General features: G+C 39.2%; 1 protein-coding gene across 1 annotated transcript in view; it reads left to right on the top strand.

Annotated features, from left to right (window-relative positions):
• Ghr (growth hormone receptor) overlaps window positions 1-27,507 on the top strand; it is a 272,896-nt gene that overhangs the window by 226,643 nt on the left and 18,746 nt on the right. Inside the window, exon 4 of the mRNA XM_045132800.1 lies at window positions 21,618-21,747. Coding sequence (XP_044988735.1) covers window positions 21,618-21,747 — 130 coding nt within the window. The remainder of the gene's footprint in view (window positions 1-21,617; window positions 21,748-27,507) is intronic.

Here is a 27,507-nt window from a genome sequence, read left to right as displayed (position 1 = left end):
AGTCTAGAGCTCAGAATCAAGCTTAACTCACTTCCTATAAATGAGACACTTAACATGAAGTTTTGCAATTGGTGGAAATGTAGTAAATATATAATAGTAATATTCAAGAGGTCATCTTAACTTAGCTCCCATGATTTTCACTCCATGAAGCAGTGGGACATGCAACCAGGGTTTCTCTTTGGGGGCTACCATTTTCTTCTTGTGTAAGATGAAATGATGAGTTGAGGTGAATTCACATCTGTACCCCTAAATAAGCCTTTTTCCTTGCAAAAATCATGTTCCCATAATAATCTGTTGATGGCAATACATTTCACTTCTCTAGCTATTCTCTATCAGTCCTGTGAACAGAAATACAGATCTAGAAGATGGAGTTAAATATGGGCCATGGTTTTGTTCCATTTATTTTTGAATTGTCCAATAGATTGTCATCTGCCAGTGTACTAGAAGATACTCATAAATGTACATCTGTTTTCACTTACAATGGGAATTGAGAAGTACAATGTTGCAAATAACCAATTTCCTGTACCTTTCATTTTCCTCTCACCATTTCTTACTATAACTTCTCTAAAAGTAGTCTAAGTCTGTTATATTGATCTTTACCTTTGTTTGAACAAGTCTATGTAGTTATTCCAATATATACTGAAATGTCTTGTTTGCAGATTACTTTATATGAAGATTTCTCAAGGTTGGGAATGTCTTTAGTTTCTTATTTCTATGAGGGCTGGCACAACCTTGAGAGAGTGCATATGTTTCTGATAATGATGACTGTTTCTCGCATTTGCTTCACATAAATGAGGATAAAAGATGAAATACAGAATCTTCTCACATGAAGTACAGGACACTTAATCTCTAGGCTCTGGTCTCCATAGCCATCTAACAGTTCATAGTTGCTGATAAGTCGTTGAATCTACTTCCAAAAAAGCAACCTTATCATAGAGAGAAAACCCAAATAAAACTGAGAAAGTGAACCATATGAGGATCAAAGCTTTGAAGTGAGAAAGGTCTAGATTCACATCCCAACTCTGCTACTTACTGGCCTTGTGTTTTGCCCCAAAAGAATCTAATCTTTATGAGGTTCAGTTTGCTTTTCTATAAAATGTGGATTTCAACACTATCACACAATATTCCCTACAGAAGACTCATGCATTTGAAATGTCAAAGTGCATGCCAAGGGCATAATACATGCACGAGCTTAACCACTAGTAGTTAAGAAGGATTTGTATGCATCACCTAAGTACATGTTTTCTTTTTACTTACGTACAATAAAAACTATTAAGTTAAATATAGTCAGGTCAGGTCTAACTACACCATTATAATTGCGTGATGGATTTCCACTCAGCTGGCATTCTCACCAAGTTACTTTGTCATGCACTGCAACGACAAGAGACCGTTTGATTGTCACATAGGGAAAAGGGGAATGCTACTAGTAAAGACTAGGAATGATGACAAACTCCCATAATGCACAAGACGGCACCTTGAGCCAAGATTGTCATATCTAAAATATTAATAGTGCATAGTCAGGAAAACTCTACCATCAACACTAGGAAATCTACCACTTCTGACCTAAATTTGTTTTACATCTGGCCTGGGTACATGGATAGGAAATAAGCTTTTTTATTAGTGAACTACACAGAGAGATACATGGACTGGGATTCAAGTTCCTATTGTAAGACTTTCTTTTACGCTAAGATGTTGGAATCTATGAAGCCTTTTGGTTTCAGGGTTTACTCACAGGTCAACCGAAAACAGCATCAGGATCTACCAATGCACTATAAATGGAGTTTGTTCTCCCCTTGTAATGACAGAGGTTGTTGGAGATGAACCATATCAAATACTCATTATAAACCAACAGAGTCAATATTAGTGTTCTGTCCTCATTTTGTACATGAGAAAATGAAGCTTAGAGAATTTACATAATATTGCTTGCAGGTTGCACAGCTATTTTCAAACTCAAATCCAGCTTCCAAGCCTGTAGTCTTTCCATCCCCATAATACCCACAGGCCATAAGATTGGAAAGGGGCATATTGCAGAGGAAAAAAGTCTGAAACATTTTAGAATATTAAGGACTCTGCTTAGGAATGCAAGTCTGGATTTCTTGGCAAAGGGCCACTGAATGTCCACGAACCAGCGACAACTCTCAGGAGATGGATAAAGTTATCAGAACGGTGTGCAAGCACTACACTGTGACGTAGTTTGCCAGATTGGTAACTTTTTTAGGACTAGTGTTTGGAAGAGTGAGGCAGTATGTCTTATGAATATCCTCTTTGTAAAAACATAAAGCAATTCCTTTCAAATGAGTTCTGTCTTTTGCACCACCACTGTCAAATACCAAAAAAAAAAAAAATTCTATTTGTAGCTACAATAGGAAGTCTGACAACAGATAGACTAGTTTGTTTTTTTTAAATTATTTATTTATTTATTTGAGAGCGACAGACACAGAGAGAAAGACAGATAGAGGGAGAGAGAGAGAATGCACGCGCCAGGGCTTCCAGCCACTGCAAACGAACTCCAGACGCACGCGCCCCCTTGTGCATCTGGCTAACGTGGGACCTGGGGAACCGAGCCTCGAACCAGGATCCTTAGGCTTTATGGGCAAGCACTTAACTGCTAAGCCATCTCTCCAGCCCCAGATAGACTAGTTTTAATAACATGCTTTATTTAAATAAAAACTTTTCAGACATGATGAGTCTGAAGAATATTAATATGAATGAAATGTTGTATGTCATTTTGCACATTAAATCTACAAACCCTGATGCATTTACTTTACACACACATCTCCACCAGGATGCTAAATTTTCAGTTGTTAAAAGTAAAATATGGGGGCTGGAGAGATGGCTTAGTGGTTAAAGACACTTCTTGTAAAGCCTAACTGCCCAGGTTCAAATCCCCGGTACCCACTTAAAGTGATATGCACAAAGTGGCCCGAAAATCTGAAGTTTAGCCAGGCATGGTGGTGCACACCTTTAATCCCAGCACTTGGGAGGTGGAGGTAGGAGGATTGCCATGAGTTCGAGGCCATCCAGAGTCTACAAAGTGAATTCCATGTCAGCCTGAGCTATAGTGAGACCCTGCCTCACAAAATCAAAAATAAATAAATAAATAAACTTGGAGTTTGTTTACAGTGGCAATAGGCCATGACATACCCATACTACCTCACCTTCTCTTTCTCTCTTCCCTTGCAAATAAATAATCAATAAAATATTTATTTAAAACTTAAATTTATTCCCATTAAAGCAAAGTTTTAAGAAAAAAATATTCTGCATTTCTTTCATTTTTAAATTTGAACTTTAAAACAACATAAAATTTTGAGTACTCCACAGTCAAACAATGATCGTGTGTCCCGTGTTAGATTGCACACATCTACAAAATTATTCACAATGTGACCCCCCCGTAACAACATATAGGAACTTGTCAAAAGGGCAAAATTTTGGGCTCTGCCTATGGAATCTGCATCTTGACACTATCATCAAATGATGCTTGTGCCCATCAAAGTTTGTGAAGCACCTCTCTCTGTCTTCCTCTCTCTTTCTTTATCTCATGCATGTATACACACACACACACACACACACACACACACACACACACACACAGAGCGAGTGAGAGAGAGAGAGAGAGAGAGAGAGAGAGAGAGAGAGAGAGAGAGAGAGAGATGAAACATGTGGATGAATAACTGGGAAAATGCCGAATTATGCCAGAGTTGGTATGAATGATGTGCTCTATTGAAGTGTTGTAACTTTCCTGCAAAGGCAACCATGGCTCTTCTGTTTGGACTGACACAGAGCCTCCTGGAACCTGGTGTTGGCTCTGCTCCCAGTATTTGCATCCAAGAATGCCACAGTCACACCACATATAATCAAACCTGCCATTTTAGGGTCCTTGAACACAATTATGAGCTCCAGTTTTTGTTCCACACAAATAAAGTATAAGGCCTAGCCTTAATGAGAGACCAAAACCACCATGGACAGGAGCTATCTGCTGCGCTGACATCCCCTGAGAGCTGGCACTGTCAACAGACCATTCCCGTTGTAAAGGTTGTCTTATGTGGGCCTCCACCCCCAGGGTCAAGACCTGCCGCCACTCTTTTGTTAGCTCCTATTCAACTTCTTTTTTTCAAAGGATTGAGCCTTGAGGGTCCTTTCAATATAACCACTTCAGGAATTCATTGTAATAATCTAACATAGAAGCTCATTGTTCCAATTCAGTTGTCCTCAACTCTGGCTACACAATGGAGTCACCTGGGGCATTTTGAAAAAAATTCCAACATCCAGGTATCACCCTAATCTAATTAAATTTGAAATTTTGTAACTATTGTTTAGAATGATCCCAAGTGATGATAATAGGATGCCAGAGTTAAGAACTACCAGCCCAGCTGGAAAGTCACTAGCTGGCACATAGGTGTGTAGTCTGTGCTTCTTCGGCTGGAGACAGATGATCCAGGCTCTTGTTGGAATGAAGATTCTGATCTGGCAGGTAGAGGAGTAAACAAAGGTGACTTTGTGACTACCTTTTGGGCATATGTTTAGTTAGTCGTCACCATCTGCATGCTTCTATTAATCAGTCAGGATCCTCTAGAACAGAAGTGATAGAATGAATGTGTATTATAAAAGGGATTTATTGAATTAGCTTACAAGACATGGGCTGCTCAGTCTAGCAGTAGCTGTCTACATGCTGGAAGGTCAGATAACCTGCTATCTGCATAGTCCACTAGGCTAAATGCAGGCTATATTCCAATGTACTCAGAGGACAGTCACATGGTAGACACACACACACACACACACACACACACACATACAACTAGCAAGCAGGAGAAGGAGCCAGGCCAAAAGCGTGCACAGGCAGCCAGACAAAAGAAAAAGCTCCCATGCTCCTTGGCTTCCTCACTTTTTTTGTTTGTTTATTTATTTGAGGTAGGGTCTCACTGTAGCCCAGGCTGACCTGGAATTCACTATGCAGTTTCTTACCTCAGCCAAGTGCTAATATCAATATGGCCACCACGCCAGTCAGGAGCTTTTTTTTTATGTACAGTTCCCCAGTGGAAAGACCATCCATTCTGGAGGAAGTACTTTCTCAGTCAGTTAATCCTTCCTGGAATTGCCCTCACAGAGCTGCCCAAGAAGCAAGTCTTCCACTCCATTCATAATTTGATCAGGTTAATAGCAGAATTTAAGCTTGAGTCCCAGAGAAACTGGAAGGAGTTGTACATCCTTATTCCTCATTGAAAACTTCCTGTATTCCTCTGGCCCAATGACCCTCAGTTCCTGGTTGGTAAATAACTGCTTTCTCTGATTTCCTAAAGCAGTTATGATTTTTAACTGCCCTGGTTAACTACTTGTGAATATTCACATGTTTTATTTCCTCTGTTAGATTATAGTTCTGCAAGGGAAGAATTCACATGCAATGTTATTTTTAGGATTCTCAGTATACCTTAAGAGTGCCTTAGAAACACTTATTGCTGCATGAATGCTTGTTAATTAATTGAAACTTGGAATGTCTAACATGAATGACTTGTAAAAATTCAAAGGACTTAAAAATGCAAAATGTTTTTCCTTATTGAATAAGAAAAAATGTTTAAAAGGACAAGATAATTGGTGATATTAGAGCTTTAGATTTGGGGATTAGTTCATTTCATCCTTATTTAGAAAACTATTTTGTAACTATTTGTTTGAAACAAGGCATTGCTGACATTCTGGACCAGATTCTGTCCTGTCACTGTCCTGTGTACTCTGATGTTTCCATGGCATCCCTGACTTCCACCTTCCAGGCGCCAGTATCAAGTCTTTTCCCAGTCTTGACAGTGAAGCATCTCCAGTCATTGCCATATGTTTGCTGGAAAGAAAACTGATCCCTAGTTGAAACCCCTGGCTTAGAAAAATAAAGTATGATCAAGATGCATGGTTACACCAATAAAATTTTAAAGTAAATTTAAATTTGTTAAAATTTTAAAGGCTAGAGATATGGCTTATCAGTTAAAGGTACTTATTGTAAAGCCTGAAGGCCTAGGTTCCGTTCTCCAATACCCATGTACAGCCAAATGCACAAACTGATGGATAAATCTGGAGTTTATTTGCAGTGGCAGGAAAGCCTGGTTTGCTTATGTTCTCTTCTCTCTCTCTCTCTCTCTCTCTCTTTCTCTCTGTATCTCCCTCTTTCTTTCTCTCTCTCTCTATCTCTCAGATAAATAAAAATAATTTTCAAAAAAAACATTTAGTTGGAGAGATGGCTTAGCAGTTAAGGCACTTGCCTGTGAATCCTAAGGACCTAGGTTCAATCTCCCAGTACTCACATAAACCAGGTGAACAAGGTGGAACATGCATCTGGGGTTCATCTGCAGTGGCTGGAGGCACTGGTGTATTCATTCACTCTTTATCTACCTCTCTATATATATCCAACTAAGTAAATAACAAAATATTTTAAAGTAAAATTTATATCACACACAAGGGAATGAAAATCAATGTTTTGAGAAATATGTATATTTGTAATCAAGGGAAAATATTCTCTGCAGGATTTAGAGATTTTCATGTATTACAAATTTAACTTTGTTTTTTTTTTTTTTCACTTGGTCTTTTTTTTATTAGTTATGTACTCAGTGATGTTGGTACCATCATCAGCCACCTCCTGTCCTCACCCCTCAACAGGGACCCTCCTTGTTGGGGAATATGGGTGGTGCATTTTGGCGTTAGCCATCAGTTAAGGGTAAGAGGCCAAGTCTCTGTGCATAATGACCCAATGTGTGGCTCTAACATTTTTTCTGCCCCCTTTTCTGCAAATTTCCCTGAACCATGTTGGGTTAATTTTAGGTCTGCTTCAGTGATGAGATCTAGGGAACCTCTATGTCTCTAGATATCTGCTTTGGTAAGAGTTTAGTATTCTCTGTGTCTATCTCCTTCACCCTTGTGCTGGTACCAGGTTCACCAAGGAAGCAGCACTCTTGCTCATTTCCCCAAATATTCTTAATTTCAGCTGGGGCCCTTTTGAGGTGTGATGGGCTGGTTCTCTTCTTAGAATCTGTGTCCATCTGAAAAAGAGAAGCAAGTTCTCCAATGGAGAGTTAGGTTAGTGCCAGATAAATGGGATAGCTTGTGTTTCTTTAGAGAGAATTTAATAGGTGTAGGCCCTCTTGTAGCCCACGATTGTTGGGAGCTTGATAATGGAGAGAGAGCTCATTTTTGGATATGGTTCTCACTTAATTCCAAGTTCCAGCTATGGGTTCTGTTCCACTGAGCTGATCAGTTAGCCAAATCAAGATCAGTTGGTTTCCCACCATGTCTGTGTGCCACTATTGCACTTGTGTGAGCATCACATCAGGTTGTCTGCTGCTGTGTAGCTTAGACCATGAGTTGCTTGGACAGATGTTGGTCATTTTCCCTCAGTTGCTTATGTAGCTCCTTCTAGAACTAGATGAGCTGTCTAGGGACTCTTCCAGTTTCTAGCCAGTTCACTCTATGTTGCGTACCAACAGCATATGGTGTCTTCAGCAGTAGGGTCTTACCACTAACCTTACAACTAACCTTAACTCTAATGTCAGAGCACTAAGTGCTCTGACCGAAACCTGTCTTCTTTTGGGGAACCTTGTAGGTCGCTCTGATCAACAGCTCATTGTGGATGTCAGCCACATGCTGGTAACTCCCATAATTATCTTTGTGTTCTCCATATTATTAATTCTCTTTATAGAATAGAGGTGTAGTATGTACATAAACCAGGTTTTATCTGAAACTAATAGGGATTTAAGTATGGAGTAACTCTCCCAAGTATGAAAATGAACCAGGGCAAACATTATCAATCAACAGCAACTCAGCTGATTTTCTTTTCTTAGGGAATTGGTCCAGCCTCTTTCCATAAAATATTCTGTCTGATGTGCTGTGATCCTTGTGCTAAATATGTCATTTCAGAAAGTAGTGACTATTAAGCCAAAGCCTGCAAATAAACAAGTGTTGTGTGAATGTTTGATGAATACAGAAACAGATTAATGAATCAATGGTGAATGTAGACTCAAATCCTAACACGAAAAACTTTTAGCAGGCTCAATACAAAATCCCAGCAGTCAGGAGGCAGAGAGGTAGGAGGATCACCATGAGCTCAAGTCCACCCTGAGACCACATAGTGAATTGCAGGTAAGCCTGTGCTTGGGTGAGACCCTACCTTGAAAAAATAAAGCAAAAAAACAAACATTAAAAAAAAAAAATGGGGCTTACTACACTTGAATCATCAAGCCTTAGAAATGAGAGCACATGAAGGAGTAAACTACCACCCATTCAGAATTGGATGGCCTCAATAAAATTACAAGAGGAAGAAGATAAAAGTCTCATTTTCCCAGTGTTTTCTTCTGGCAAAAGGAGACTCCACTCAGAATACATTCAGTTCAGAGTTTTCACTGACATCTACTTGGTGTCGGCAGAAGCATTGCCATTCTTCAGGCTTGCACAGGAATGTTTCTGCTCTTTTGCCTGCCTTTCCTGGCTAAAATCTTGGCATGTGAGAATCAAACAAAATGCTCCAATGGTAGCAAGCACGGTACCTTCTGATACTCAGAAAGGACAAGATGATATGATCTACTGCTTCTTAAATTATCCATTAAGTACTACCCATGAAAATCACCTTTAAAAACCCACCACTATACAAATGAACTATGTAGGCGGGCTGAACACAGTCAGCTTCACCCGCTAGTTCGCTTATGCAGTATTTTTCTACCAAGTTTAGGTGACATTCATTTTGAAGTGACAACATCCAGACTAAACCTTAAATTTAGGTCAAATCTACAATTTTTAATGCACCAGGAATTCTTTTTTCAAAGCTTACTAAAATTTAGCTTAACATAATAAAAAGGAGGAATGAATAGATCACTGGAGAATTTTTGAACTCCAGTTCTCAAATCTAAGCCAAAAAGTAGCTGAGATTTTTTTTTTTACTTCTTAGTTCCACAGAGAAACATGAAGAAAGTGAAACATGAATGTGAATTACATGCATTCAGTCTTTTCTTCTAATATAAGAAATATCTTAATTGTTTCACCAACACCATTAATAGTTTAAAGCATTTTTTTTTGTTTTTGTTTTTGTTTTGTTTTTCAAGGTAGGGTGTCATTCTAGCCCAGACTGACCGATTAATTCAATGTTGTCCCAGGCTTCCTTGAACTCAGGAAGATCTTCCTACCTCTGTCTCCAGAGTGCTGAGATTGGAGGTGTGCACCACCATGCCTTCCTAGAAAGCAGTTTTGTTCATGGCTTAGATGCTTTCTATATAATTATTTGTAATTTCATTACCATTTGGCAATTCCATAGGCTAAAAATGGCTCATATTCATATTCTTTTTTTTTTGGTTTTTTGAAGTAGAGTCTCACTCTAGCCCAAACTGACCTGGAATTCACTATGTAGTCTCAGGCTGGCCTCAAATACATGATGATCCTCCTACCTCTTACTTCTGAGTGCTGGGATTAAAGGCGTGTGCCACCACACCCGTCTGACTGATAGCCTTTTTCAAATGCATTTGTTAACACAATACAGTGTTATCTTATAGATAATACAACCTATAAGAAGTCTTAACTACCTTTAACAATAGTAATAAAGTAAAAGATTTACAGATACCACATTTTAATAGATCAATATTAATAAAGATTTCATCTTTACCAAAGGATAACTCAGGCTGCCCTGTAAGTGGAGGAATTAGTGAATTGCTGAGCTCTTCAAGCAAGAAGCACTCTGTGGGAATTATAAGCACTTTGGAGAAAAATCCTTGGCAACAAAGCAGTTTTAAGTAGAAAAACTCTAATGCAGGGCACATTCCTTGGTATCTAAAAGCACAGTGTATGCCTTCTAGGGACCGGATGCTAGAAATATTTTGCAAACTCTGCATCCCTCAGAATAGAAAGTAGGCCCAGGAAGCCACACCAATGTGTGTGTGTGTGTGTGTGTGTGTGTGTGTGTGTGTGTGTGTATTAGCATTTTATTTCCAAAAAGAAAAGGTAGCTACTAAAAGAATTTGACAGGGCTAGAGATGGCTTAGTGGTTAAAGCACTTGCCTGTGAAGCCTAAGGACCCAGATTTGATTCCCCAGCACCCACATAAGCCAGATGCACAAGATGGTGCATGTGTCTGGTATTTGTTTGCATTGGCTAGAGGCCCTGGCATGCCCTCTCTCTCTCTTTCAAATAAAAAAAACAATATATTGAATAAACAGAATTTGACCATCCAACCCATTCTGTCTTGGTTACTGTGACTCAGGTTGAATACTTGATTGGATTATTGATAAGAAAATTTGAATCACCAAAGTCTGATTCTGCACACTTCCTGTATCAGATGCTTTTTCTGCAGAGTGTTGCCCTTAACTGATGAAGCTCCTGCTGTGACTGTGGAATGCCCAGTCACTGGGGAGCTGCAGGGAGCACTCTAAGTGTCCATAGATCTTTGAGGGCCAGCCCACAGGGTCTGCTGTATTCTCCTTCAGTGATCTCTCAGGAAAACAGAGGAGAAACCTTGCTATAAATTTTTGTTTTGATGTAAAATATAGTAACATGGCAATGTCTCCAAGTTATCTAGAGCTTAGCCTTCAAAAACTATAATTGTTGAGAATAGAGCAGAAAATGCCCTCAAATAAGGCAGAAAGAGCTGATATAGTTTTACTACATACACTTCATATATTCCACCTAGTAGCAGTAGATCTATAATTACATATTTTAAATAGAACAATAGACATAATATTAGATTAATTTCAGGTTTATTAATGGTCATAATTTGCTCTTCCTGGGTAACAATAGTTAAATATTACAACAGTCATATCTGATGAGCACAATTAACTTTGAAGGTAGAAATAATAACAGTGAACATTTATGTAATGCTTATTCCATATCAAGTAATAATCTAAGAATTTTTACATATATAGCTCATTAATGATCCAATGATATGCTATAAGCTAAGTAATTTGCCCAAGACTATAAAGATTTTAAATGATTGTGACTGGGTTGGAACCCAGGTGTCTGGAACTAAACTTGATGTTGTCAACCTCTACCAAGAATTATCAAGTTATTTTTCTGTTAGTATTTGATTGTTAAGGGAGTAGGCAACATAAAAAAGTTCTTAAATTTCAAGTAAATAATGTCATTCTAGGGAAAGAATTATGTGGGAAGTATAACAAAGCTCCCATGAGAGCTTGATGGTCACTAGCAAAGCTGAGTCTACTGAGTGTAGGTACAGAGTCCCCCATGATTAACTATGACACCCCTGATTCTCATGGTATCATTGGAAGTTCAAATGATATACATTTTCATAAAGATTATAAATATTATGTACATACATACATATGAATAATTTCAAGAGTAACTTTCAGTTGTGTGGGCAAGTGTGTGGGATATCTCGCAGGCTATGAATATTCATTTTCAACTTTCATAGAGGGAAGATTAGCTTGATCTGCAGTGTTTCTCAAACTGAAAGAGGTAAGCTATTAGGAAATCAATTTTCAGTGTTTGTTGTTGTCAAGTTCACATTGCTGGTAGAAATCACTCAACCAAGAGCAGCTTGTGGGAAAAAAAGAGGATTATTTTGGCTTGTAAGCTTGAGGGGGAAGCTCCATGATGGCAGGGGAAAATTACGACATGAGCAGAGGGTGGGTATCACTCACTGGGCAACATAAGGTGGACCATAGCAACAGGAGAGTATGCCAAACACTGGCATGGAAAAACTGGATATAATACCCATAAACCTGTCCCAAATAATACACTGTCTCCAAGAGGCATTAATTCTCAAATTTCCATCAACTAGGTACCTAGCATTCAGAACACATAAGTTTATGGGGGACATTGAATCAATCCACCATATTCTGCCTCTAGGTCCCATAAACTGATAACCATACATGATGTGAAATGTAGTGCATTCATCCAACTTTAAAAGTCCCCACAGTTTTTAATCAATTCCAGTGATGTTCATACATCCCCATAGTCCAATGTCTTTTAACTGAGCCATAATACAAAAAAAATCCCCCTAAAACCCATAGTGGCACAGAATAAACATTCACACTGCAAAATATGGCATTGGGCATAGCAAAGATATACTCAAGCAATACATGATTTAAACAGGGCAAATACCAAACTCTATAGCTTCAAGTCCAGCAACTCTATTTAGTGATAAATCTCCAAGTCCAATAATTCTAACCAACATATCTCTGGCATTCCAGTTTTGCCCCTCCAGCTAGGCTACTCACAGCCCTGGAGAACATCAGGGCCAGCAGCTTTCCTTTGCAGCCATCTTGTGGTCCCGGCATCTCCACGATCCATAGTTCATCCTCATGGCCCCATGGGGACTCCATTCAGGCTTCCAGCAAACCTGCTTCATACTGCCATTTCTATAACACAAGACCATGTTGCAAACTCAAAGACCTTCTCTTTCCTGCATTTCTTATACTCCACAATACCAGGTAGGATGCCAATTTGTTAATCCAGGGGGGAATAAGCAGATTTTGAAGAACAGGACACTCCTTGATCACTTAGACCACTTTAAAAGAGTCTACATTCTTCCTCTTGCCCCAGTGCAGGTCAGCTAACCCAGTCTTAAAGGTTGTAATCTCTCAATTGCAGCTGAATGGGCAACAGTTTACCCAAAGATTTTTCTTTCTGTGCCATATCCCTCTGCTTACACCAGTTCATTTCCACATAGAGAAACTCTGTACAGCTTCTCAGGACATGGGAATAACAGCAAGTTTTTTATACAAACTGCTATCCCAGTATAAGCAAAGATCTTTTTCACCCTCATAAGCCAAACTTCACAGTCCATGGTTCTTACTGCATTCAGGTTGTTCATCTCTGACCAGAATAGTCCATCAAGTTGTACTTACAACACTGCAAGGCATCTCTTAGGCCAAGGTTTCAAATCCTCTCACATTCCTCTTGAAAATCAGCTCCAAAAGGCCAAAGCCACACAGTCAGGTATCTAGCAGCAATCCTACTCCTCGGTACCACTTTACTGTTGCAGTCAGGTTAGCATTGCTGGTATAAATCACCCAACCAAGAGCAGCTTGTGGGAAAAAAAAAAAAAAAAAGATTTATTTTGGCTTACAGACTTGAGGGTGAAGTTTCATGAAGGCAGAGAAAAATGACGACATGAGCAGAAGGTGGACATCAATCCCTGGCCAACATCAGGCGGACAATAGCAACAGGAGAGTATGCCAAACACTGGCAAGGGAAAACTAGCTATAACACCCATAAGCCCATCCCCAACAATACACTCCCTTCAGGAGGCATTAATTCCCAAACCTCCATCAGCTGGGAACCTAGCATTCAGAACGCCTAAGTTTAGGGAGGACACCTGAATTAAACCACCACAGTGTTATAAGAAGAATTATTTGGGTTACTGAGATGGCTCAGCAGTTAAAGGTGCTTTCTTGGAAAGCCTAATTGCTGGGGTTCAATTCCCCAGTATCCACATAGAGTCAGTTGCACCAACTGGCACATGTGCTTAGAATTTGTTGTGAGTGGCAGAAGGACTGGGATGCCAATATTCTCTCTCTCTCTCATAAATCAATAAAAGTAATGAAATGGGGCTTTAGAGATGGCTTAATGGTTAAGGCACTTGCCTGCAAAGCATAAGAACCTATGTTCAACTCTCCAGATCCCACGCAAGCCAGATGCATAAAGGTGAGGCAAGTGCAGGGTCACACATGCCCACTAGGTGGCACAAGTGTTTGGAGTTTGATTGTAGTGGCTGAGGCCTTCGTGTTCCACTTCTCTCTCTCTCTTTCTCTTTCTCCCTGTGTGTGTCTCTTTCTCTCTAAAATAAAAAAGTAACAAAATAAATAATTTTAAAAAGAATAATTTGAATATGTTAATGAATCAGAATCCATTAAAACAGTAAGAATCATCACTCAGAGACATTTACTTTATATATGTATACATATAAAAACACATATGCAAATAATAACAGTTACTTTTAACAACTGTGAAAACCACAGTTGGAATGGCTAATAATACTGGCTTAAAATTATAAAAGAATGACTTGAAACACAAGTCCCCACGTGGCATCAAAGCTTTCACTTACAAAAACAAGTGACTTTGGGTTGTTTATTTTTCTTCTCTGTGCCTCAGTTTCCTTATCTACAAAATCATAATAATAATACCTATCTCATTCTGTAGTTGTCATAATTAAAAATATCATTTCCTTAGTCAGTATAATGTATTAGTCTGGCACATCTCCCTTCAATTCTGCTACTGCCACATAAGGAAACTTAGAAAAGTAAGGATAACGAAAGCAATAACTACTTTCTGTCAACATAAAATTACATTTTTTGTATATTCAATTATCAACTATTTAAGGATGGTGTTCTATTATATTCTGTGATATCATTTTACCAAAATGTAAAGACTAAATACAAAGATATTCTTACAGCATTGATAAATATATGCTAATTGATCACTCAAACCCTATGGAGCATAGGGAAGGGAGTGGAATGGTTATCTGATAAAATCACCATCTTTTATTTATTACTTGGGGATGGAACATTAGAATTTCACCATACTTGGCATGAACCTGTATGTTCATGCAGTTCTCACAGCATATGAAAGCTATTTCAGTTAAAAGTAAGTATTCTCTCACTTTGGCTTATGTTCAGCAGTGACCATTCTTTCTACAGAGCAGGAAACTGAACATGCAGTCACTGCTGTCTTTGAAAACTGGCCCTTGACTCTGCATGTACAGATGTCTTAACAGAGTCCAAATGTACAACAGTAAACCAAAAGCAATTTTGTCCAATGCAGCTTTTTATTCATTGAAATATTTTTCTTCTCAGAGACTAGTTGGAAAGAAAAAGAGATTCAGTTAAGGAGAGAGTCAGGAAGAGGGAAAAGGAGGTGGTGGGAGGAGATTATGGTCATGGAATATTGTCTAGGCATACTGAAGTTCTCAAGAAAAATAAAAATGTATTTCTCTTCTCATCTTCATGCTTTATAACAACACACTCTGGTTTGGTCTTATAATTCCTTTCATCATTTAGGATAGATGTCATAACAGGATCATTAATCTATATCTAGTCGAGATCAATGATATGTGTATATATATCAATATATCAATGATTATATCAAATATTGTGGTTCCAACTCTGGAGATTAAACTCAGAGCCTCATACACACTAGGCAGGATTTTATCACTAAGTTATAGGGCTGGAGAGATGGTTTAGTGGTTAAGCGCTTGCCTGTGAAGCCTAAGGACCACGGTTCGAGGCTCGGTTCCCCAGGTCCCATGTTAGCCACATGCACAAGGGGGCACACGCATCTGGAGTTCGTTTGCAGTGGCTAGAAGCCCTGGCGCGCCCATTCTCTCTCTCTCTCCCTCTATCTGTCTTTCTCTCTGTGTCTGTGCTCTCAAATAAATAAATAAAAAATTTTAAAAAAAGCTTTAAAAACTTAAAAAAAAAAGTTATAGCACCAGCCCTAACACTGCTTTAATATGTCTCAGCACAAATTTAATTCTGTTGATTTTCTTAGAAATATGAAGGACTATTATTTTGTTTTTTTCGTTGCCTTGTTTTTCTTATTGTTTACTCCTACCCAAAATAAAAAATAAATTGTCAAGTGCTTATACTTAGTGACAAGGTTTGCCCTTCAAGTTTGTATCCCATGCAAAATAGTCAATCCCTCCATCCTATGTTCAGGGGTAAGAAGTATTTGGGACTGTTGGTGGAAGATTCAAAATATGTGTAGAGGAAATTCTATATTTAAGGACAGATGGCTGCTGAATGCATTCTACTTCACAACCTGGAGCTCTCTGAAGAAGACTGTCCTTCCTCTTCAAAGATGTCTTTCCCTCCTATCTTCCACCCCCATGGGAACATACTCTCTTTTTCCATCTTTCTACCCCCAAACCTCAAGCAGATTTTTGAGAACATATGTGATATTTTATTTTATTTCTGTTACATTATGAGTTGAAGATAAAAGAGCAGAGTATGAAACTCAAGTTAATCCATCAGTGTAGCCAGTTGCTTGATGGACCCTGTCTTGGGACCATCTTGACAATCATCCTCCAAGGGGAACACTACCAGGAACCAGAGAAGACAGCTGACTTCGGACTGTGTAGCCAATATGGCTCATAGATCAGTCACGGTCATGTAAAACTGACATGTTGAGACCAGCAAAGCCTCCATGGGCTTCTGACATTGCATTTCCATCATTTTATGTTGAACATAATATCAAACTTGTCAACTCTTTAAAACAGTAATAAACTTTTTAAATAAATTCAATAGAATAAACACTGCATCTTCTTAATTTTGTTGCTAGTGTGTGTTCTCTCATACACAATTCTGTACATTTATTTAAAGCATCTGTAGTGGTTTCAGTACTCATTAGGCATTATTACAAGAAGTATCTCCTACGAGTGACTGTCATCCTGAATGAGGCTCTGAGCATGTACACCAAGCTCTGCTAGAATTAATAAGCGAATATAACTGTGAAAGCCAGGGTTTCGGTGTGACATATAAGTTTAGTTATTCACAGTTGTGGTTCACGATCTGAGGTACATATTGAAAATATCCGGGAAGATTTTTAAACAGTATTTGCTGTGCTGCACCTCAAACCGATTCAAATATCTGGAAGAAGGCTAATGCATTCACCTTTTCAAAACACCTCATGGATTCCAGTTCATTGCCACAGTTAGGAATCACTGCCCTGAGAGATTGCCAAGTTGCTGATTTTTGAATGCTGAATTGAAAGTGTCTGAATTTATCATTTTTCACTTCTAGAAAACTTTTGAGACGCAAAAAGATCAATCTAAACTCAGTACTAAATGAAATAACACATGTAATAAATAATGTGATGTAGTTACAAATAACTAAAATTTTTAAATCAGAATCCTCATTTGTAAAATGAAGGTTCCAAAAAAAAAAAAAAGAAATGAAAATAGACAGCAACTCTATTGCTAAGATATTTGAGTACTGAACAGTAACATTTCTTCAGAATGTGGAGGCCCTTCCAGTTGGCACACTTATTTTTTCAAGTAAGAATTAATTTAGGGATACAGATGAACTCTCTTATCAATTGCAGCATTCTTTGCAGAGATGCTCTAAGCTAAGCTCTACTGTCTATGGGGTCACGCTGTTTATAAATGGTCATATGAGAACATGAACTGTTGCTAGTGCTGTGTGTTCATGGGACGTCAAAGAGAGCCTCAGAGTCTGTGGTGGGCATGTGTTGTTTTTACAGTGCAGTGAAAAGACTCTAATAGAATTTTCAGTTACGGTTATAAAGGTGCTCATTTTGAGACTAATTCAGTACCTCTCAAACCTGGAAAAGTTCAGGATCACACCAAGGAAATGAATGCTGAAAATCTTCAGTCGTAATGGGACTAGTTGATGACTGAGGAGGAGCTGCTCAGCCAGCCATTTTACCATCCCCCAGAAGAGAAGTTACTCCCCCACGTGCAAGGTGGTGCTTAACTTATGCTTAAAAAATGGCTTTTGTCATTCTTGAAATCTGCCTTCAAGGTCTGATACAGTATATTCATTTATTCTATATCAGCAGAAATAAAATGCGTATCACAGTTCATATCACCTATTTGTCCTCCAAACTGGCCTCCAGGTGGGCCTTTTGCAGCAGGCTGTCTCACGGGCTGCAATCAGTCAGCCAGGACTGTGTTCTCATCCTTAAGCTGAACTGGGGAAGCATGGGCTTCTGTGCTCATTAACGTGATTATTAAAGGACACAGTCCATCCAGGGTTGTCAGGCTGTAGGCCTCAGCTTCTAGCTGGTTGTTGGCTCTAAGCCACACTCTGTTCCTGGCATGTATTTCTGACCCACACAGCAGCTGGTTTCATAAAAATCAGTAGAAGGTAAGTCTGATGGCAAAACAGATGTCTCGGTCTTTTGTAACCTAGTCATGGGATGACAGCCCCTTAGTGTTGCCCTAGCCTGTTGATGAGAAGCAAGTTACTTGAGTGCAAAAAAATACAAAGGGCTGTGAATAATACAAGCTGGGAATCATGGGAGACCAGTTTAAAAGCTCTTAGCCAGAGTGTTTGACATATTTAGCCATAAAAGAAGGAAATTGAGAAGGATGATATAAGAAGAGAAAGGAGAAAAGATAGAAGGAATCTATATTAAAAAGACAAATAGCAGGGCTGGGGAGATGGATTAGTAGGCAAAGTGCTTTCCATGTAAGCATGACAACCTGACTTCAGATACCCAGTGTCTACACAAAATGCCAGGTATGGTGGTGCATGCCTATAACCCTGTGCTGGAGAGGCGGAGAGACAGAGAGTTCCTGGGGCTCACTGGCTAGCTAATCTAGTCTAATTGGCTAAGGAAGGGACCCTGTCCAAAAGAGTAATGTGGAGAGCAGCTGAAGATACTCAACATCTGTCTCTGGCCTCCACAGAACTGTGCACACACCATACAGACAAACACATGTAAAAACAAAAAAGTGGGAAAATTGAGAATAAAAAGTAGGTTTATCTGTCTTGGGTTCCATGTGTAGACACACGCTTCATCACATTAGCACCACAATCACAAAGTTATTATTTCTTTGGTAGAATGAGATGACGTGGGTTTTCTATATATCTGGAGTTAAAGGGGAACTGAATAAATGATAAAAGGAAACACCAAGTTTTAAGTAACTTAAATGTGTTTTAAATTAGTACTTTTCTTTTTAAGGGTATTTTTTCTATCTAGCAAAGTTTTTCTTCTCTCTTTTTTTTTTTTTTTCTGTTTCAAGTTTTGCATTGGTTTGTCATTCTTTCCATTGTGTGACAAACTCATTACATAAAGAACATAGGGATGTGGATAAAGTTTACATTAGATGTTCTCTGCTTATTTAATTAAAATGTTGGAATTCAAGTGTTTGGACTCTAGCCTTAATTATTAATGCTTATATATACAACTTAATTGTTGAAGTAAACTTGAATATTATCTCTTCTGGACTCTCCATTGACAAAACTGAAGCTCAGTTGACTTGAAAATGTCAACATTGAAAAGAGTCAAGATTAAAATACAAAACTCTGAAATTCTAACAACTGAATTTATCTTCTGTGAAAATTAGCAATTAGAATATGAAATAGTCTCCTCAAATTTAAAGATACTAAATATGTGATAGGAACCATCAACTTTCTAAAACTACCTAAAACAGTGTTTTATGTTTTGGCTAATAAGAAAAAGAAACTCTTCCAGGTATCTTCCAGTGTAGTATGTTTATCTTTCATAAACCACTCACCATTTTCACTGTATTTATTTGTAACAGATCATGCAGGCACCTGCACTTCCTTAATCTGAGGTGTGTCAGTAAACGCTGACCACATAGAAAGGGCTGACCATCTGCCCTTGGCACCAGGGAAGATCCTGTTCATGCAGCTCTTGTAAATTTCTCAGTTTATACAGGAAAAGGAGTATTTCTCACACTATGACCATGAAATTTTATTAAGGAAATATTCCTGCTGTCCCCAGCCATTCCAAAGACTGCAGACATGTTTAGCAAAATTCTTATTTATGGTCAAATTATTTAGGACAACAGGTGTTCTTGAATTAAGAACACATTTCCCAAGTTTGAACTTCTTAATTGTATTAATATGGATATTCATGGAAGAGGGATCAGATCTCCATTTCCCTGCCCTATCATGCCTTCTTATTCCGTTTATGCTTCCACAAGGACCTCTCAGCCCCATTCAATGGAAACCACCAGGACCAGGACTTTATTCATTCTGTTCACTGCTCTGTCCCTGGAGCAAAGCATGTTATAAAATCATTTACAAGTGTCTGTTTGATGAATGGCTAGACAATGGATTTGTTGTTTATAACATTCCAGCCTTTGTGATTTTTTTTTTTTTTTTTTTTTTTTTTTTGCCAAAAGAAAAAGAGGAATGTTTTGGTTCAAAAAAAAAAAGGCATGATTTTAGTTCGGAAAATCAAGTATGTACCTGTAATTTGTAATCACTAATTTAACATGCCTGTTTGCATATCACTTATTCATAAAGTATCCTTGAAAGTATTCACAAAACACTTTAAGCTTGAGAGACTCTCTTATACCCAAGAATGAAATTTTGGGGTCAGAGAACATATATGTTAACTTTCAATTAGATAAAAGGAACTTGACCATCCCCAAAAGGGACACAGATAACAGACAACTGAAAATTAGTACATCACATCAGATGGTTGTATTTCAGATGCCAGACACCAAAAGCTGCAGTTTTCGTGACTAGAGATTTGGGCGAATATCCTCCTCCTGAGTTAGAATTGACACACATGTAAACATGCATTGTTTAGCACTGCATCTAGTTAATTGAGTTACTGAATGAATCATCTCAAAGAATGCAAACATAGTGACTGTTTAATTTTAAAAAACCTATAAAAATTAAAAATCTGGATCCACCTAATGTCAGATCAGCCCCATGTGTGGTAGATAGTGGTCATCATGCATACAACTGGGCATATGGAAGGTACTGTCTAGGAAAGTACCACAGCCCAGAAGTGCTGCCGAGAATCATATGGGAGGTGACATCTGGAGGAACCCTTTGAGTGCTGCAGTTTGACAGGTAAATGTTCTAGCCTACCATCCTTCTATAGGACAATAGGGACACACTGTCTACACAGCTTGTGTTGGAGAACCAAGAGAACCACTTGAGTAACCCACCCAAAAGCACAAACACTATTATCTCTTCTCCCTTCTCTTCCTTCTCTGTACTTTCTCATACTTCTAGTTTCTTAAGGTACCTTTCAAATAAACTACCTACACACACATCTTTTTATTTTTCTCTGGTTATTGTAAAGGTCCTAAAGGGACTGGAAGGATGGCTTAGCGGTTAAGGCATTCACCTGAGAAGCCAAAGGACCCTGGTTTGATTCGGCAGGACCCATGTCAGCCAGATGCACAAGGGGGCACATGTGTCTGGAGCTCTTTTTCAGTGGCAGGAGGCCCTGGCATGCCCATTCTCTCTCTCTCTGTCTCCCTCTTTTTCTCAAATAAATAAATAAAAATAAAATATTAATAAAAGAGAGAAGGTCCTAAGGCATATACTTAAAATAGAGGCTTGTGGTGGTTTGAATTCTGCTGGAAATACCGTAGCCTCACGTGTTTTGAATACTTGGTTCCAAGCTGGTGAGAGTTTGGAAAGTCGTTAGGCATTTGGGAGATGTAACTTTGCTGGTAGTTTGGAAAGTTACTGGGCAGTTGTCAGATTGGAACCTTGCTGCAGTTGGTGCATCACTGGGGGCTGGCTGTGGGGTAATAAATATAGCCCAGCTCCAAGTTTAATACTCAGACTACTTCCTTCCTGCTGCTCGGGAGATGTTGTGCCTGCCTGGGCATTTACTCCTGTCATACTTTGCACATCATGGTGAAATGTCCCCTCAAAAGTGTAAACTAAAATCAACCCTTTCCTTCTATAATCTTCTGGTTGGGTATTTTGTCTTAACAACAAGAAGGTAACTGCAAAGAGGCAGAACAGCCTGCGGTTAGACTCAGTGGCTGACAGTAGCAAGCAGGATGACGTTGAGACAATGACCCAGGGAAACAGCTTTGCTGGAAGATGTTAGCATCACCTCCTAGGTGCAGAATAATCTTGTTTGATCACAGGAGTTCATATTTGAACTTTTTAATAAGTGTTTCATGGAGACTGCACTTGGCCCTCCTGATTTCATTCCTTCTTTCTGTTTTCATTCTGCAGATTCTTCTGAGACTCCCAAATTCACCAAGTGCCGTTCACCTGAACTAGAGACTTTTTCATGCTACTGGACAGATGGAGGTCATGATGGTTTAAGGAACCCAGGATCCATACAGCTGTTCTATGCTAGAAGGTACAACCTTCATGCTTTTCGGACTTTTTTCCTGTTGATTTGTCAATGAAAGTAAACTCAGTCAAATATAGAACAAACAGAAGTAAGGACTGAATGTGCTCATTCATTCATTTTAAGAGCACAAAAGTCTAACTATGTGCTGGGTACCACTTTGACCACTGAAGATGATAGTTATAAAAAGATAAAATCTATGGTTTATGAAGATTCCTTCCTTGTGTGGAGAAACAACAATTAATAAATAAATATCAGGTCATAGCATAGGTTATTAAGAAAAGTAAGGCCAGAAAGAGGGGAAATGTTGCCACTCTGTGTGCTTTAGCATAAGTGTGTGAGTGACATATGAAAGTAGGTGTGAAAGGGGTTAAGCTTGATCCCTGCAGCACTTGTATTCCCAGCTCTGGGGAAGTGGAGATGGATGGATTACTGGAGCTAGCTGGGCAGTCAGTCCAGCCTTCTTTGATAAGCCCCAGGCCAATAAAAGACCCTATGTCAAAAAAGAAAAAGATAATGGACTGCACAAGAGAGAAACAACCACTGAGGTTGTCCTCTGGCATCCATACACACACACACACACACACACACACACGCACACACACACGGGGGTGGGGAGAGGGAGTAACAGTATTTGGATATGTGTGAGTGTGTGCATGTGTGATTGTATATTGTGGGCTTGAGTGATAATTGAATGTTTTAATGGCATAGGTTGCCTCTGTAATGTGGAATGTTAGAGACAGAAATGAAGTGACACCCTGTGAGTATCTCCCTCACTGTGTAGGTAGAGGAAACTATGAGTGCAGAGGCCCAGAGGCCCACGTTTGAAGAAATCAAAAGGCTAGCACAGGTGGTGCACGATTGAAATTGAGGTGGGTGAGATGGAAAGGGGTCAGAGAGTTACATATACATAGACTATGCCAGGGCATGCCAATGAAGAAAGGGCCTTGAATCTTACTTTAGTTGTGTTGTGAAGAAATGTGTTTTTCGAAAGACTCTACTTGATTGCTTATATAAAGGATGCACTATGCTGGTTTTAACTTAGTTATTTTAAGTGAGTACTCTTCCATTTCTTCCAGTGGTCCTCTAGACGGGAAGAGGGAAATAAAGATCTAGAAAGACACTCACCACCCAAGTAGCTAATTTTTTAACTCCTCGCCTGACATGACTTCTGTTTCTCTTTACATACATCTCTTTGTAAGACATGCAAGTAATTGTACACATTTATGACATAAACTGTGATGTTTCAACATATATATATGATATATAATTATCAAATCACGATAAGTGGTGTATCCAGCACTTCAGATATTTATCATTTCTTTGTATTGGGAACATTAAAAATCCTCTCTCCCAGGTATTTTAACATAATTGTCAACTATAGTTACCTTATTGTACTATAGAATAGATTCTTTGAAATTATTCATTTTAGCCTTATATGCTTCCTTATCTTTTCTTTTCCCTATAAGCCCTAGGGGAAGGCCTAAGTTAAGTTTCAAGCCTAGTAAGGATCCTTTATCTAAAGTTCTTATGAACTAACCTGAGAATGATACTGTGTACCCACGGAGGAAGAAGAAGAAAGGGAAACAAGATATTATTTATGCAGGCACCATTAACCAAAATGGACCCAGTATAGAGGAGAATAAATAAGCCTCTTGACCTAGTTCTACTTCGTAAACCTAGATTTTTGCCACCATAACATTCATAAAACTTGAATGTGAGCCAAAAGATAAACCCAGGCATATGAAGTCTTTAAAAATGCATGGTTTTCCCTTACCTTCTTCCATCAGGGCCTCATAACTCTGTCTGCCTCCTGCACGTCTTAATCGTCTGAGCATCCACAGTCCACTGCCAGTCTCTGAAATTAACAAGAATGCTACTGAAAGTATGACCAGGTGGTGGGAAAACCTCAGACACATTCAGAAGGATGTAATTGTGTTTGCCCTCGTAGAGTTTGCTACCCATGAGGAAAACACTCTCAAATTCCTAAATACCATGAATGAGAACTCATGATTAAGTGCAAACTCAAGCTTGCCAAACCAAGATTTTGTGTTTTTCTGTAAATATATATACATATATATATATATATATGGTGAATATCTTAGCCAAACCAGCATAAGCCCACATCCCTGTTTATCTGAGAGGCTGCAATCAAGGGGTTAGAAATTTCAGTATACAAATGTTTTAGACTCTTGGCACCCATCTCTACAAAGGCAGAAACAAAGTGGATTTCTGAACCTTGTTATTGTTTCTATGAGTTCAGTTTCTAGGCAACTACTGAAACTACAGAATCATGCATCTCTTTCCTGACACACAAAAGTGCAACATGTTTTTATTCAACACTAGAGTCAGTGAAGGCAGAAAGAGGCAGGAGAGGGGGTGGTATCGTTGAAATTCACTGGCCTGACCTTAGTATCCAAAACATACAGGAATCTAAGCACATGGGTCTGCCAACAGGACAGCAGGGAAGAAGGCCCATAGACACTCATATGATTTGCTGGGCCCTGATGCTTCCCAGGTGAACTGGCAGAAGACATGAGCTCTGCTTTTTAGGGCAGCTGATTCCGAGCTGATTCAGAGTCTTCTGTGCCACTTTGGGATGGGGATGTTTTAAGTTCAGGCTCTGTGGTCCAAGTGGACTCCACATGAATGCAATTCACAGGCATGGCAGAAAGAGGCTGTGGGAAGGGAAGCATGGCAGAGTTGACTATGGGCTCAGCTCCTCCCTTGAGAATGCCTCCTTTTCTACAGAAGTGGGCTTGCGACACGTGGTCGGTCCATAGGGTGCGTCCTCTCCTTCTTTGTTATCTTCTGCAATGGTCTCCCATAAAAATGATCCTGACTTTTTGTTTGTTTGTTTGTTTTTGTTTTTGTTTCTTGTTTTTCGAGGTAGGGTCCCACTCTGGCTCAGGCTGACCTGGAATTCACTATGTAGTGTCAGAGTGGCCTCAAACTCTCCTATCTCTGCCTCCCGAGTGCTGGGATTAAAGGCATGCTCCACCGCCCCAGCTAGACCCTGACTTTTTAAAAGTAGAATGAGGGTGGGGAGGAGGGGAATGTGACTAACACTTGATTTGCCCATACAACAAAGTTTCTAATTAATAAAAATAAAAAAAAATTGAAATTTAAGAAAAAGAAATTTCAGGGCTGGAGAGATGCCTCAATAGTTAAAGGCACTTGTTTGCAAAGCCTGGCAACTCATGTTCAGTTCCCTAATATCCATGTAAAGCCAGATGCACAAAGTGGCACATGTGTCTAGAGTTTGTTTGCAGTGGCATGAGGCCCTGACATGCCCATTCTCTCAAGTCAACAAACCAATAAATATTTTGAAAATTAAACCACTAAAAGAAATGTCATTTCCCATGCAAAATTGTGAAAGAATTTAGAGGGAGAAAGGAAAATGTTACTTTTTTTTTTCCTAGTGGTTAAATTTTAATTTTAAAAAATGCATGGATATATGTAATGAAAGAAAGCTTCTAAGATGATTTTATTTTTATGACTTCTCCAATAGCTTACTGTTAAGACGAAATCATTTCTTTCAGCTGTTATTCTGGTTTTAAATTGTTTTTCTTCTTTTTATTATTTATTTGAATATGTATGTGTATCAGTGTGCATGTTTGTGTGTGTATGATGTGTGATGTGGGCATGTGGTTACCATGGAATCCATGTAGAGGTCAGAGGACAACCTTGGGCAGCTCTTCTTCCTTTGCACTTTGGACCAAGAGGACTGAGTAGATTGCTCACACTGTCACTGGTCAACTGTAGAAATTTCACTCAGTGAAGGCAGGTGTTAAGTATCTGTTTTATGAAGGCTGGCTTTTTCTGTAGATTTTATAGAACAAGAAATATTTTCAATATCTATCCAACTTGGTTATGAAGCAAGAAATTGGGAGCTATGTTTTGAACTAGCTATTCCTGATTCATCATGCTTCAGATTAAGTGCTTGTCAGTGCAGTGTCCTGAGGAGCTGATGGACTTGGTATCATCTAAGCAGGGCTTTTCACACAGTTCTCCTGGGAACCTGGGTTTTGAGAAACTGAAGCACAGCAGAGCAGGCTAGCTCCCTGTTACAAATCCTGACATATTGAACACCATGCTGCATCTTGGCAATATCTTAATACTTTAAGTTTCTAACTCTTACACCTCTTATATCTCTTCCACTATCGTCGGAAAGCCTAATTCCCTGGGTAAACTAGTCATCATTTTAATTTACTCCAATTCACCTACCTCCTCAAACTTTTTTTACTATTGCTCTGAATAAAAATATGCACATATGAGCACATTATCATTTCTTTGGTCTTTCACCACTTACTTTTCCTGTAAGGGATGGATCTCCATGTCACATCAAACTTAAGATCAGAGTTTAAGCAACAATTCACTGTGTCAGATCCTGGAGTCTACGTTGTTTTAATCCCAAGTGCCTTCAAACAGCTGGTGAGCAGCTAGCTGCCTTAAGAGGCCCCTGTACGATTGAAGACTTCTAGTTTCAGAGGGCCAGCCTGAGAAGCAGCTGGAAAGAAGAAAATGGAAATGTCTCTTCCCAGCTACTCATCCTTTCCTTGCAGACCGGCTTCCCCCACAGCTTGCCGTACTCTCATTGCCCACTGCTGCCAGCACCACCCCGCCACGGGAAGAGCTGGAACCTCTGCCTGCCTAGAGTATGCCTGTGTTCTTACTCAGCCAAAAATTACACCACATCAGTTTATGTCTTTTTGACTTACAAACCCTCTTCTCAACCGATACAGGCTAGAGAACAAAATAAATACATAACGAGGCCTAGTGAGGTGGCGCATGTCTTTAATCCCAGCACGTAGGAGACAGAGGTGGGACGATTGCAGTGAGTTTCCAGGCCAGCCTGCGACTATAGAGTGAGTGCCAGCTCAGTCTGGGCTGGAGTGGGCTTTACCTTGAAAAGAAAATAGATAATGAATTAGCTCACCTATGTTATTCAGACGATTTATTACTGTGACAAATACCAGATACAGAAAAAATTAAAGCAATAAAGACTTCCTTTGATTGCATCAGGCTTCCACCATGGTCCATTGCTTCAGACTGGGGGCTGGGGGGCGAGCAGAAAATCACTGGTGGCAGGAACATGTGACAAAATAAATTTCTGACGTCATGGTGACCAGACACTGGATAGACAGGCAGGAAGGAACTAGGGATGAGATGTATCCTTCAAAATTACACCTCTCAGTGACCTTCTTCCTCCAAGCAGGCACCGCCACCTAGTTTCTACCTCTTCCCAATAATGCCATCAAATTATGAATGCATATCAGATTAGCTCATTGGTTAAATCAAAGTCCTTGTGATCCAATCATCTCTTAGTGATCACCCACTGGCTGACGACCAAATCCCTAACACTTGAGTCTTTTTAGAGGTTACTTTATATACAAACCTAACACTGCCAAAATAGCAATTCTGATTTCGGAAGTCATTCCATTCACTCTTGCTCCCCTTCCCTCACTCATACCCACACTTAATTACTTCAGTGCCGTTGACCACTCTCTTCCCTCCTTCTTTTCCTCGTTGCTATTTATTGAATTTCTATCTATCTTTCAGCATGGCTAAAAACACCATCTTCCAGGAACACTTATAGTGAATACTTTTTATTTTTCTGAAATCTTAAGTAGCCCTAATGAATATTACTTGTGAGCCTTTACCCACACTTACTGATGTGGAAGTGGTGGTGAGTAGAAGTAATTCCTTAAGCATTTATCAGTCTCCCAGAGTGGCCATCGAAGTCTTCTACTTATTCAGTGCCCATTG

Source organism: Jaculus jaculus, chromosome 13 (genome assembly GCF_020740685.1).
Source record: "Jaculus jaculus isolate mJacJac1 chromosome 13, mJacJac1.mat.Y.cur, whole genome shotgun sequence".
NCBI classification, from domain to species: Eukaryota; Metazoa; Chordata; class Mammalia; order Rodentia; family Dipodidae; genus Jaculus; species Jaculus jaculus.
Note: the sequence above shows the minus strand (reverse complement) of the source record. Positions and strands in the feature narration are given on the sequence as shown.